At 42.7% G+C, this 12,215-nt stretch overlaps 1 protein-coding gene across 4 annotated transcripts in view; it reads right to left on the reverse strand.

The window, feature by feature from the left end:
- Positions 1-12,215, reverse strand: part of LOC142311040 (L-threonine ammonia-lyase-like) — a 290,375-nt gene that overhangs the window by 180,287 nt on the left and 97,873 nt on the right. For all 4 annotated transcript variants that reach the window (XM_075349048.1, XM_075349046.1, XM_075349047.1 and 1 more), the window contains one exon: positions 5,724-5,889. In XM_075349048.1, coding sequence (XP_075205163.1) covers positions 5,724-5,889 — 166 coding nt within the window. The remainder of the gene's footprint in view (positions 1-5,723; positions 5,890-12,215) is intronic.

The raw sequence follows: 12,215 nt of genomic DNA on the forward strand, positions 1-12,215 counted from the left end.
GCATAAAGAACAATTCATGAATTGCAATTTTATGTTCATTCCGCCTCCCAAAAACCAAAATAAAAAGTGATCAAAATACTTTACCTGCCCAAAAATGGTATCAATAAAAACGTCAACTCATCCCGCAAAAAACAAGCACTAACATTACTCTCTCTGCAGAAATAGCACAAAATCATAGGTCTTAAACTATGGCAATGTAAAAACTTTTTGTGTGGAAAAGCTTTTTTATGTGTGATAGTAGCCAAACATATAAAAGATATTAATCTGATATCAATGTAATTGCACCAACTCGAAAAATAAAGCCATCTAATAACTTTTACCACACGGTGAATGGCATAAAAACAAATAAAACAATTTTTGAACTGCTGTTGATTTATGAATTCTGCCTCATAAAGATCGCAGTCAGGCTCGGCTCACATTTATTCTGTGCTCTACACTGAGTTCTTGCATGGGAGAGTTTCATGTAAATCTCTGAATGATGTAAGGCTATGTGCATGTAAGAGGGTGGTTGCAACCCCAGAGAGAGAGAAGATGCCCCCCTGAAGACATCACATAGTTGTGAAGCATTTACTGAATGTGTTGTATGGGGTTATTAATGTATTGTTACAACAATGTGTAGTTTTATGGGGCTACCACTTGATGTCACCCAAGAGTAGGACACTGACACTAGGAGCAGGCATAGGTATGCAGTTGAAGGTTAAATCTGCCTGGTAACAGACAGTTGGGAATTTGAAATTAGCCTATAAGGGAGTACCTGGTGCATAGGTAAAAAGACTGTTTCTATGGAAACGTCAGTTAGGGCTCAGCCTGGGTCGGAATCAGGCCTCAGCCTGCGGAGCAGCAAAGTTGCTGGCTATGTGGAACTTATAACAAGGAAAGTGGAGTAAAAGTGTGGTGTGGTGTGCAGATAGAGACAGTTGAGGTTAGTTAAGTTTGGGTCACAAGACAAAGCAGAAGCAAGGGGATGAGAAAGAAACCAGAATGAAGGAAAGTGGGACACCTCTGATGATGGAGTAAAGAAGGAGACACAGGAGAGAGGGAGCTGCCAAAGAGACAACATTTGGACCACACTACTGAGTCCTGAGGCTGGCACAGGATCCTACAGCTGGAGGCCTGAGAAAGTCTGAGGAAAGATTGTGGCTTGCTTGGAAGCAGTGCGGCAAATAGGGCTAAGCCTTATGGGCACCTTTTTGGGACTGTAGTGTGGAGTAGTGTCCGAGGGCACTGTATCCAGAAGTTCATTTTGATGGCGATCCTGAACTACCTGTATGAGGACATGGTGACCGGTCTCAAAGCCTGTAACAATGCACACCTACCAGAGGCGAGAAAGACAGAAGTATGGAGCTAATGTACAGCTGTAAGAAGGACTTTAATAAAGAAAACCTGTTTAAGTTGCCTGGTTATCTTGGACGATTCCTTGTTGCTAAGGACGGTGCCGGTGATCAGGAGAGGACCAATGTGCTGGAGAAACCAGGTATTTCCTTGTGGGATGACCCCCAGCTCTCCATATTCCTCTTACTGCTTGCTCCATGTGCTCCCATGTTTTCTGTGACGGCTGCGGCTGGGGTGCGCTTGGTGCCCTCCGGGCACGGGATCACGACTACTGCTGAGGCGCCCCCTGCCCACCGTTACATGCGCACGTTGCGTATTTCTGAATGCAGCCCCCGCTCTGTCTATGGGAGGGGCTGCACTCAGAGCGCATGAAATCGGCTTTTTTTTTTTTCATTACGGACTTTCTGCAGCGATTTGAAGTGCACGTGTGCTGTTCAAATCACTGCTGAAATTTCTGCAGGGACAGAACGCTACGTGCGCACATAGCCGTATTCTGATGGATGCCGGAAGACTCTCTATAATGAGGCAGATGGCGTCACTTTGGACTCACTTTATCCTATTATCTGGCAGTGTCCTACTTGTCTGAGGTGCATAAAAGCATGGTCAATCATAGTTTTGTGCATTTCTGAAATTGACCAATCTGAATAAAGGCCAGATGGAGTCCAGAGTAACTCTGCTTGCCTCATTATAGTGAATGGCTCCCTCGGAGGTGTCATCTGAATCACGTTATTAGGAGATTTAGATTGAAATCCCGATGTATGCTCAGCATAGAGCACAAGACAAATGTAATCCAAAATTTTATGTAAAATTCCCACTTAGGTCCGTCATCTATAAATGGAAATTTACTGGAAGCACAAAGGCTCTGGAAAAGAGCTCCGGTTCCCCCATAAAGAGATTCAGCAACATCTGTGCTCCCGAATACAAATGCCCTTGTCGCGGGCGGAGGAGGGGACGCTGCGCTCTCCCACTGCTCGGGTCCGGCCGCTGCTGCGGCTGCTCGGTGGTGGCTCGAGCGGTGGGCCGGATCCCGGGGACTCGAGCGGCGTTCCTCGCCCGTGAGTGAAAAGGGAGATTGTTTGGATGGTGGGGGATTTGGTGATTGTCCGTGACGCCACCCACGGTTGTGGTGATAATGGTGAAACCACCGCTGCACTAGGCGGGGATCCCGGGAGCGGTGACAGGGAGCAGCTTTGTTGTTAGTTCTCCCCTCCGTGGGTAGGGGGTTGGTTGTCCCGGGACCCGGTGATTGGGTAGGAGTGGATGGCAGGCGGGTTACGGGGCCTTGTGAGGTGCAGGGTCGCGGGGGCAGCGCTGTGCCGCACGGCACCGTGGTACTCACTCAGCCAATGATGAGGACACAGTTCTCGGTAAAACACACGGTTGGATGGACGGGTCCCACAGACGGCTGCGGTGTTGTTTCTCCCGGCAGGTTGATGGTGACTGCCTTTCCCTGCACCTATGTACGGTAAACAGTTCCAATGGGTTCCCACCGGTAACCCGCTCCCCAGCTTGGATATGGGCTGGAGGAGCCCCTTTTGCCCGCAGGCTCTGGCCCTGGGAACGGTAGCCTTGGTGGTGGCTGTGTTTCCCTCTCACGGTTGGATTGTTGCCTTCTGTCAGGACTTGGCTGCTGGGAAACCCAGGAGGTTCCCTTCGCTGACGGATTTGGCAAATTCACGGCGACTCCTAGCCTTGCCGGGGTCCGTAAGCCCCTGCCAGATGGTGCTGACTTCTCTTTGTGTACCGGTCCGGTACCGCCGGGCCACCGACCGTCCACGGTCCTTATGGTAAACTCCGATAGGCCACTCCTGCAGACGGTCACCACCGTCTGCCAACCTTGCTGATCCGTCCGGGCCACACACCCAGACCAACTTCAGTCTGCTCACTTGCCACTTTCCTTCCTCTCACTTTCACCTCAAAACTCTATCTGCCTGCTTTTCCCGCCTCCAGGACTGTGAACTCCTCGGTGGGCGGGACCAACCGCCTGGCCCACCCCCCTGGTGTGAACATCAGCCCCTGGAGGAAGGCAACAAGGGTTTTGTGTCTGACTTCGGTGTGCCTGACCGGGAGTGTGGGGTGTGTGGTGTTGTTCTCTGTGGCCCCTGGCTTGTCCAGGGCGCCACACCCTCTTGTTTCTGAGTCCCATAGTGTGCTTAAATCACATTTAGCATCCACATGTTTGGCACTTTTGTAGTGAGGAAACCCACTTAATTTACAGAGTGCATGTCTCTAGGAGCACAAGCTAGGAACAATGTATGGGCACTACAAAGTACTGGGTACTACGATGGCAGATTTACAATTTTCACTCATCAACATCCACTGTGTGCAGTGTACAGAGTGAATGGTGAGCAAGCTGTTAATCAGTCGTAGGGATAGGGTTACACAGATTATCTGGTCTAGCCTGCACATGCGACCTAGACGTGGTGATAATCTACTGCTGATAAAACACTAATTGTATTAAACCAAGAGCACACTGTCTAATAAGTGACATATGCTTGGACTCAGGGTCTCAGTGCCTACATAATGCTGCTTTCAGAGTAAATAGCAAAAACCTTCTGAAAGATTCCCTTTAAAAAATCTACATACTGCAAGTGAGAAGTAGATGCACATCTGTCCCTCAGTCTGTATGTGAAATTAGAGAAAATAATTCACAACTCTTACATCACATGTGGAAGAAGCCACTGAGCTAACTTGTAAATAAAAATTGTAGATATTTAGAAACCCCAAATCTAAAGCGAAATGTAATGTATTACCACAGTCACATGCACAATAGGCACACTTGTGCCACAAAGCAGTATAGGTTGGGAAGTGCCACAGTGAACAAGAAGCATAAACGTGGGCCACACTACGGGTGCAATAGGTCTGAAATGAAGAGGTTTAGATGTGGGTTGGACATCTCTCTTATCCCATGGATCTCTCATTTATACATTTCTTATATATAGGTCAGGTAAAGAGAAACCCGGTTTAAATGCCGCGCTAAAAACCACTGATGCTGTAGATGAAAAAGATTTCCTTTATTTCATAATTCTACGCGTTTCAGAGACATCTCCGTCTCCTTCCTCAGGAAAAGATGTTTCTGAAACGCGTAGAATTATGAAATAAAGGAAATCTTTTTCATCTACAGCATCAGTGGTTTTTAGCGCGGCATTTAAACCGGTTTTCATTCTATCTGACCTATATATTATATACTGCATTCCAGGGCCGCTGCTAAACCACAAAAAGGCACTCACATGCGATCATAAGGAGTTGTGACTTGCACAACCCTACCAGGTGAGTGGACCTCTTTCTGTCTCTACCCTCATACCGGGTAAGACCCTATTGCGCTTTTCCCCCTACAGCTCTACAAGTTATACATTTCTTAAAATACAGCCTACCTACCTAATTAGATTTCTGCATCAAACTGGGGTTTACAGCTTAATGAACTGAGAATATAATTGTTAATGTTGATACTAAAATAGTTCAGTTTGGATTAGTAATATAAAATCTGGACTTTAATGCTGCTGGCAACACAAAAGAATTTTCCCAGACGGTTTACAGAAAGGTTGGTGTGCCTTCTCCCACTGTGATTGTACATATGTCACCAGTTTAAAAGAAAGTAATGGATAAATGAAGACTGAAATCTTTATTCAAGCATCAAAACCTTTTTTTTTCTTTTTAATGTGTATAGCCACCATAAGTCCAATAAAAACCACTTGTTCATAGCAGAGCAGTGCTGATAAATTCTGCTTCATTCTATAGATCAGTCTCGGAGCTGTCCCACCCTGTACAGTTCAGCAAATGCTTTTCTTTTGTTTCTTTAAGCTTTTTCAGCAACATCAGCTTCCTATTAGTCCCTTAACATAAATACATTCTGCATTCTCCGCTTGAGTTAAGGTGGCCATATACATTACACCAAAGTCAGTGGGATCAGTCAATGGGTATAGTGGTGTGGAGACCCTTCTCCGATGGCTAATGTGGGGGTATTGGGCATATTGTATAGTGTTAAATGTCTAATTATGTAGTAAGCTATTAGTTGCTATCTTTGTAATATTCTGATATTGGTTGTGCTGTGTCAGTTTAGGCCGGTTTCACACATCCGGCTTTTTGTCGTTTTACCGGATCCGGCGCTCTCCCGTACAGATAATACAGTACAATGACAGCGCTGTAACTTCCGGGTCACATGCGCCGGTCACATGACAGCATGTGACCGGCGCTTGTTGCTCTGTCATTGTACTGTATTAACTGTACGGGAGAGCGCCGGATCCGGCAAAACGGCAAAAAGCCGGATGTGTGAAACCGGCCTTATTGACTCTGAGTTTACAAATGCTAGGTTGGCCTGGATTAGAAGTCAAAAAAATTGAACAATACTGAGAAATATATTATTTTTCAGGATAAACAATGTGTATACTTACAATCACTGTAATTTTCGGATTCAGATATTTTAGGGCAGCTGCTGATCCAGCTAACAAGCCACAATGTCCACCTGCAGGAAATATTACTGTATCTAAATTGGGCACTTGTTCATATATCTCCAGCCCTACTGTTCCCAGCCCAGCAAGATAACCAGCGCTGTCTTCCCTGGGATGAAACAAATAAAAGATAATATTGTAGCAGTAAAGTAAATCAATGAAAGAAGGGGATTAATATATCCAAAAAATCAGAAAAATAACAAATTACATATAATGTGTCAATTAAAGGATTGTTGCACAGGATACTTCATAAGTGTAAGAACACAATGGGACCAGTTCTATATTGCATTTTCATCTGTTTTCTTCTCAAATGTTTAGTGTTTGCACCTTTTTGTTGTTTGAACCTTATTAATCTGTAAATTAGCTTCTTTTTTTAATCTGTTGTGTGTTCCCCTGTTTTATTTATTTTTATTTTATTTTGCCATTCTATGTGTATTTTAGCTTTTTAAGATGCTTTCACCCTATTCATTTACAATGTTTTTAAAAGTCGTGAAATTTGTTGCAAATGTACTTCAGCTTCCCTGGAGTGATTTCATGTCTACCAGAAAACTTAGCACTTTTTGCTCCATTTTCTCAAATTTGTGACTTTTTTAGTCAAGATATCACAAAAAAAGTTAAAGATATAAATTAAGATAATTTTTCACTTTGAGCAGAATTAATGAACTATATGCATCATTTTGAAGAAATCGGTACATAAAAATAACAAAAAGAAAAATGACTTGATGGGTCTGACTACTGGGAGCCCAACCATTTCCGAGAACAGGAGATCCAAAGTCCCAGGTATGAATAGAGTGGAAGTGCTTAGGCATGACCACAACTGTATTCATTTCTATGAGAATGATGGAATTGCCATCTCCGTCTGTCCCATAGTCGCAAGTGACAAAAGGGGATTTGTGAGCAATCAGACAGCATCATATGCACTCTGCATGTCACTCGACACATTACCATTACCATTGTAATACCTTGCTGCTATTAAAATATGAATAATATTATTTAGAATCCAGAAAGGCTTAATTTTACTGTCAAACATAGGCGGGTTGGGCAATTGTTATCCTTGGCTTGGAATGTTTTAATCATGGTTCTCAAACATGTAACCCGCATGACACTTTCTTGCAGCCCCCCGCCTAAAGCAGGCTGGGCTGGATGCAGAGGGCCAGATATTGGCCAGAACTGTACCATGGCTTTAAATGTTCCTGGTGCTGTCTGGTCATCACAGATTAGCAGGCGTGGATGAGCAGCACGCTCTGCACGACCCTGTCTGCTTAATGGCATCATGCAGCGTGCATGATGATGTCTGAAGCTGCTAGAGAGGATTTTGAAACAACAGAGCCAGATGGGAGATAAGCTGCACAGGAGGAGGTAAGAGATGTCTGACTGGCTTTCAGGCCATCATCCTGTGTATAAAAAGCTGTTCAGCCATCTTAATATGTATAGAGGAGCTATGTAGCCATCTTGCTGTTTATAGGGGAGCTGTGGGGCCATCATACTATGTATAGGGAGCTGTGGTGATATCATACTGTGTTTAGGACCATCATACTGTATACAGAGGGCTACGTGGCCATCAAGCTGTAAATATGGTATGTATGAGTCATCATACTGTATAGAGGGGCTTATGGGGCCATCATACTGTATATAGGGGACTGTGAGGTTACGCTAGGCATCACAATGCAACGCCATTTACTTGAATGACACCTCAATGTACCAGCTACATAGAGCGATCTTAGGCTACACCCTGCCTTAAATTGTGGTATAAATATATCTATCATAAAATGACTATTCTTTCTCTATAGAACAGTTCCATTTACACAAAGATTAAGTTTTAATTTCTTTATTAATAATTAACATAACATAACCTGTATAAAATCTTCTACAACACTTAGGTAGCTATGTGCTTATGTGGTTAACAGATTGAGTACCAGAACTTTATTGAACTTCAGTGGTGTAGGAAAAGTGGTTGTGTGGATAGAAGGAGATGGACAGGTACTTTTAAGATGGGGATAGAGAGGAGGAGGCAGCATGGTAGAGCAGAAGATAGTAGTGTGAGGGGAAATAGTGGAGAGGTAATAGCATAAAGCGGGGATGGTGTGGAGGTCAGAGTTCATGAGGGACGACAGCATGGAAGTGATATCTTATAAGGTGGAACAGCGGGGAAATATAGCTCATAAGAGTGAATAAGAAAACAAGTAGAGTCTGGCTCCAAATTACTTCTCCTTATGAAACTCCACGAAGTACACCATCAAGATATATTAAGGGGTTAAAGACAGCGGTGCTCAACCAGAAAAGCCCCCGCATCCCCCCTCTGCATCCCTTTCCTTATGTTTTAATTTTTGGATGACATAAAGAAGTATTTTAAGATTTCCTGTGAGTGCCACCCTTTTGTTCTATATGATGGATTTTTCCCCATAGGAGTAGTTAGTGTGGTAATTATTGTTCTAGACGGAGGATATAGTTCATTAGGGAAACTGTATAGCAGTAATAGTACATAAGGGGGGACATTGTGGTGTCTATATTTCACTAGGGGAACACCCAGACAACACCCAGAACATGTACAGCGCCTACACAAACACTTGGTAACTACACACAACAACATCTATATATATATATATATATATATATATATAACAAAAATCATACATGAACTACACAATACGTAAATTCTAGAATACCCGATGCGTAGAATCGGGCCACCTTCTAGTAGTTAATAAGTAATGACTGATGACAGTTTTAACTCATAAACGTGGGCAGTGTGGCAGCACTGTTTTTTAAAAAAGACAGTGTGGGGGTTATATTTTGTGTAGGGATCACAGTGAGGGACCATTGTTTATTCAGGGGTAGTCTGGACAGGTAGGACAAATATTTTTATACATGGGGCACTATAATGTCACTGCTCTTTTCAAGGGTTAAGGTGTTTTAAGGTAAATGTTACAGTTTACAAAACATGATCGCAAACCAATGTTTTTTTTACAAAAAATATCTTTGTATTGGTGTAATCACTAGAGTTGAGCGCGGTTCGCGGTTCGAGGTTCTCCAGTTCTAGGCTCGAGTGATTTTGGGGGCTGTTCGAGATCGAACTAGAACTCGAGCTTTTTGCAAAAGCTCGATAGTTCTAGATACGTTCGAGAACAGTTCTAGCAGCAAAAAGCAGGGCTTTTTACAGCTACAGTGTGCAGGAGCCATCGCTGGCAGCCTGCCAGAAGCTGGTAACCAAGATAAACATCGGGTATCCAACCAAAGCGCTTTGGTTAGTAACCCGATGTTTATCCTAGTTACGTGCAGGAAGCCCACACTTCCCCGCTCAGCTCACTCCGCCCCCTCCTGCCCGCGGCATGTACACACACACACACACACACACACACACACACACACACACATGGTCCCGCTCGGCTTACCTGCGGTGATGAAGTCCCGCCATCCTGACCTCAGCGCTGTCACTGTCCTCCATGGCCGCCGCTTGTCACATCACCTCTCGCTTCCGACCCGAGACTGACTAGCGGTGACGTCACGGGCCTCTCGCGATACTTGGTGTGAAGGCGCTGGTCATTGAACTCAGCGACAGGGGCTGTCAGTGTGCTGGAGATCAGCGCAGGTAATGTACCTCGCTGACAGCAGCACTTGTCATGCCCTGCAGTGACCTGGGCTGACCCATTGATGTTAGCTCAGGTCACTGCACTGCTCTCCCAGCCAATGGGGAACATCCTGCTCTTCATTGACTGGGACAGTGTGGATCGTCATGGCAACCCCTTGGATTACACCAGACCTGGATTTGTTTTTCATTCTAATAAATTGGTTAAAGAGGGAATGTTTTGGGGAGTGTTTTTTCAAATAAAAATGTGTTTGTCGTCTATTTTTTTTTTTATTACTGACTGGGTTGGTGATGTCGGGTATCTGATAGACGCCTGACCTCACCAACCCCAGGGCTTGATGCCAGGTGACATTACACATCTGGTATTAACCCCATATATTACCCCGTTTGCCACCGCACCAGGGCGCGGGATGAGCTGGGGCGAAGCACCAGGATTGGCGCATCGAATGGATGCGCCACTTCTGGGGCGGCTGCGGCCTGCTATTTTTAGGCTGGGGAGAGTCCAATAACCATGGACCTCCCTAGTCTGAGAATATCAGGCCCCAGCTGTCTGCTTTACCTTGGCTGGTGATCCAATTTTGGGGGACCCCTACGTGTTTTTTTTTTTAATTATTTATTTAATTTAAAATAACAGCGTGGGGTGCCCTCAGTTTTGGATTACCAGCCAAGGTGAGGTTGCCAGCTGTGGTCTGCAGGCTGCAGCCATCTGCTTTACCCTAGCTGGCTACAAAACTAGGTGGAACCCTACGTCATTTTTTTTTCATTTTTTTGGCTAAATACAAAGCTAAGCACCCCTTAGTGCCACATGAAAGGCACCAAAGGGTGCTCCACTTTTTCTCCATTTTTTCTCCACTTTTTCTCCACTTTTTCTCCACTTATTCTCCACTTTTTCTCCACTTTTTCTCCACTTTTTCTCCACTTTTTCTCCACTTATTCTCCACTTATTCTCCACTTTTTCTCCACTTTTTCTCCACTTTTTCTCCATTTTTTTCTCCATTTTTTCTCCACTTTTTCTCCACTTTTTCTCCACTTTTTCTTCACTTTTTCTCCACTTTTTCTCCACTTTTTCTCCACTTTTTCTCCATTTTTTTCTCCACTTTTTCTCCACTTTTTCTCCATTTTTTCTCCACTTTTTCTCCACTTTTTCTCCACTTATTCTCCACTTTTTCTCCACTTTTTCTCCACTTTTTCTCCACTTATTCTCCACTTATTCTCCACTTTTTCTCCACTTTTTCTCCACTTTTTCTCCATTTTTTTCTCCATTTTTTCTCCACTTTTTCTCCACTTTTTCTCCACTTTTTCTTCACTTTTTCTCCACTTTTTCTCCACTTTTTCTCCACTTTTTCTCCATTTTTTTCTCCACTTTTTCTCCACTTTTTCTCCATTTTTTCTCCACTTTTTCTCCACTTTTTCTCCACTTTTTCTCCACTTTTTCTCCATTTTTTTCTCCACTTTTTCTCCACTTTTTCTCCACTTTTTCTCCACTTTTTCTCCACTTTTTCTCCATTTTTTTCTCCATTTTTTCTCCACTTTTTCTCCACTTTTTCTCCACTTATTCTCCATTTTTTTCTCCACTTTTTCTCCACTTTTTCTCCACTTATTCTCCATTTTTTCTCCACTTTTTCTCCACTTTTTCTCCACTTTTTCTTCACTTTTTCTCCACTTTTTCTCCACTTTTTCTCCATTTTTTTCTCCATTTTTTCTCCACTTATTCTCCACTTATTCTCCACTTTTTCTCCACTTTTTCTCCACTTATTCTCAATTTTTTTCTCCACTTTTTCTCCACTTTTTCTCCATTTTTTTCTCCATTTTTTCTCCACTTATTCTCCATTTTTTCTCAATTTTTTCTCCATTTTTTCTCCACTTTTTCTCCACTTTTTCTCCACTTTTTCTCCACTTTTTCTCCATTTTTTTCTCCATTTTTTCTCCACTTTTTCTCCACTTTTTCTCCACTTATTCTCCATTTTTTTCTCCACTTTTTCTCCACTTTTTCTCCACTTATTCTCCATTTTTTCTCCACTTTTTCTCCACTTTTTCTCCACTTTTTCTTCACTTTTTCTCCACTTTTTCTCCACTTTTTCTCCATTTTTTTCTCCATTTTTTCTCCACTTATTCTCCACTTATTCTCCACTTTTTCTCCACTTTTTCTCCACTTATTCTCAATTTTTTTCTCCACTTTTTCTCCACTTTTTCTCCATTTTTTTCTCCATTTTTTCTCCACTTATTCTCCATTTTTTCTCAATTTTTTCTCCATTTTTTCTCCACTTTTTCTCCACTTTTTCTCCACTTTTTCTTCACTTTTTCTCCATTTTTTTCTCCACTTTTTCTCCACTTTTTCTCCACTTTTTCTCCATTTTTTCTCCACTTATTCTCCATTTTTTCTCAATTTTTTCTCCATTTTTTCTCCACTTTTTCTCCACCTTTTCTCCACTTTTTCTCCACTTTTTCTCCATTTTTTTCTCCACTTTTTCTCCACTTTTTCTCCACTTTTTCTCCATTTTTTCTCCACTTATTCTCCATTTTTTCTCCACTTATTCTCCATTTTTTCTCCACTTATTCTCCATTTTTTCTCCATGTTTTCTCCACTTTTTCTCCACTTTTTCTCCACTTTTTCTCCATTTTTTTCTCCATTTTTTCTCCACTTATTCTCCATTTTTTCTCCATTTTTTTCTCCACTTTTTCTTCACTTTTTCTTCACTTTTTCTCCACTTTTTCTCCACTTTTTCTCCACTTTTTCTCCACTTTTTCTCCATTTTTTCTCCACTTTTTCTCCACTTTTTCTTCACTTTTTCTTCACTTTTTCTCCACTTTTTCTCCACTTTTTCTCCATTTTTTCTCCACTTTTTCTCCAC

This window comes from Anomaloglossus baeobatrachus, chromosome 5 (assembly GCF_048569485.1).
Source record: "Anomaloglossus baeobatrachus isolate aAnoBae1 chromosome 5, aAnoBae1.hap1, whole genome shotgun sequence".
Lineage (NCBI taxonomy): Eukaryota > Metazoa > Chordata > Amphibia > Anura > Aromobatidae > Anomaloglossus > Anomaloglossus baeobatrachus.